This window comes from Protobothrops mucrosquamatus, unplaced genomic scaffold, assembly GCF_001527695.2.
Source record: "Protobothrops mucrosquamatus isolate PMUCROS unplaced genomic scaffold, P.Mucros_1.0 scaffold8554, whole genome shotgun sequence".
Lineage (NCBI taxonomy): Eukaryota > Metazoa > Chordata > Lepidosauria > Squamata > Viperidae > Protobothrops > Protobothrops mucrosquamatus.
Window position 1 is genome coordinate 10,364 of NW_015394348.1, and position 1,873 is coordinate 12,236.

The 1,873-nt window shown below is 35.7% G+C and overlaps 1 protein-coding gene across 1 annotated transcript in view; it reads left to right on the plus strand.

Moving 5' to 3' along the window:
* Nucleotides 1-1,740, plus strand: part of LOC107300811 (zinc metalloproteinase/disintegrin-like HR1a) — a 9,636-nt gene extending 7,896 nt beyond the window's left edge. The window contains exons 7-9 of the mRNA XM_015830101.1: nucleotides 224-286; nucleotides 961-1,032; nucleotides 1,501-1,740. Coding sequence (XP_015685587.1) covers nucleotides 224-286; nucleotides 961-1,032; nucleotides 1,501-1,725 — 360 coding nt within the window. The 3' untranslated portion in view covers nucleotides 1,726-1,740. The remainder of the gene's footprint in view (nucleotides 1-223; nucleotides 287-960; nucleotides 1,033-1,500) is intronic.
* The last annotated feature ends 133 nt before the right edge of the window (nucleotides 1,741-1,873 follow it).

Consider the following 1,873-nt stretch of genomic DNA (forward strand, 5'->3'; position numbering starts at 1 on the left):
TTATTATTATTATTATTATTATTAATTGAATTTATATACCGCCCTATCTCCCTTACGGGACTCAGGGCGGTGAACAGGCGATAATAAAAACCACGATAAATATACACAAATTTCTGTTCTAAAATCAAATTAAATAACAGGCCTGCTCTGATGATGACCAGTGTTCCTGTTGGCTGCTGGGAGCAACATGTCTAAACAGTCTTTTCTTTATTGTTCTGTTTAGCAACAAAGATACTTGAACCACTTCAGATTCATTGAGCTTGTCATAGTTGCGGACTACAGAATGGTAAGTATCCTGGATATCTCTCCATTTTCTTTCTGCATTGAGCACAGCATTTTGTTTCTGCCTTTTTTAATGTGGGCATTTTTGAAGAGATTAATAAACATCCTAACTGGCTGTCTCTTAAAATGTGCTTTATCATAAACTTTGATATTTTTTGTTATTGGACCCAACCAATATTTACAAAGTTAAGAGTCATTTGTAAATATACTCTAATTTGCACATTTGTTCTTCCTGGATACCATCTAAATTTATTTTTATCCCACACTGGTTAAACAGTTCTGTAGGTTTCTTTGAGACATTCCTGCATTCTTTGGCTGTCCAAATTGACAACACATGAAGAAACAGATGTGTAGTGAAAAATGCTTATCTCACACATCTCTGAACATGGAAATATAGCATCCAATTTAGGAAAGCATTTCAGTAGGCTGACCAAAATTTTATCCAACCAGGAAAAAAGCCCATGTATGCTGCTGAAAAGTTAAAAACCTTAATATATTAATGGCAAAAATGTAAATTAAAAAATCAGCACAAAAGAATACTTTGGACTGCTTGGATAAAAATTCATATTACATAAACAAATTCAATGATCCTTTCACTGATATGTTCTTTCTCTTCCTCCTTCTTTCCCTTCTTCCTATAATTATGATCTCATCTTAACATTTTTAACTTTTCTATAGTTCACGAAATTCAACAGCAATTTAACTGAAGTAAAAACATGGGGATATGAAATTGTCAACACTTTAAATGAGGTAAGAAGACATGGCAAATATTATTTCACTTGTTGATATTAAACATCTCTCAGGCCCAGCCCAGATTTTCACTGTGTTAACATAACACACTTAGCCAGGTAAAGAGAGAGAAGATGGATTTCTACAAGAATGCTATCGTTGGTGGCTTATTGAACCTTTGACGTTTTCTGACAGTGAAGCCCAACACAGCCACTGTGTTGGGAGGATGCAAATCCAAAAGTGTTTTAAGAATTCAATCAGAACTATATCTGTAGCTGGATTCTTTCAGGCTGTGGTTAATGGTTCTGAACTAGGAGATTAGAAAGAGATGGACAGAGTCAGCCTATTCCAAGCTCAGTTGATTATGAAAATGATCTCTGAGAAGAAACCTGCTTATAGAAGCCAATATTAGTTGCTTTTTAATGTTGAAATGTTTCTCAAAGTTTACTTGTGTTTCAGTTTCTGATTGATGTCATGTCCACCTGACAGATTTACAGATATTTGTACATTCGTGTAGCACTGGTTGCCCTAGAAGTTTGGTCCAACGGAGATTTGAGTAACGTGACGTTATCAGCATATGATACTTTGGACTCATTTGGAGAATGGAGAAAAAGAGATTTGCTGAAGCGCAAAAGTCATGATAATGCTCAGTTACTCACGTATGTCTCATTGTGGGGAAAGGGAGTGGGGGTGGCTGGGAGTGAAGGGTTATGAGAAGGTTAGTGCTTATACAGAACTTCTGCTCTATGCTCTATTCTTTAAACCATGTGTGAACTATGTTTCGGGGTCAAAGACAACCATTTATTTTGTAGATGAGAGCTAGTTTTGAGAAGTCCTTGAATGATTTCAAGTGAAAAACTCA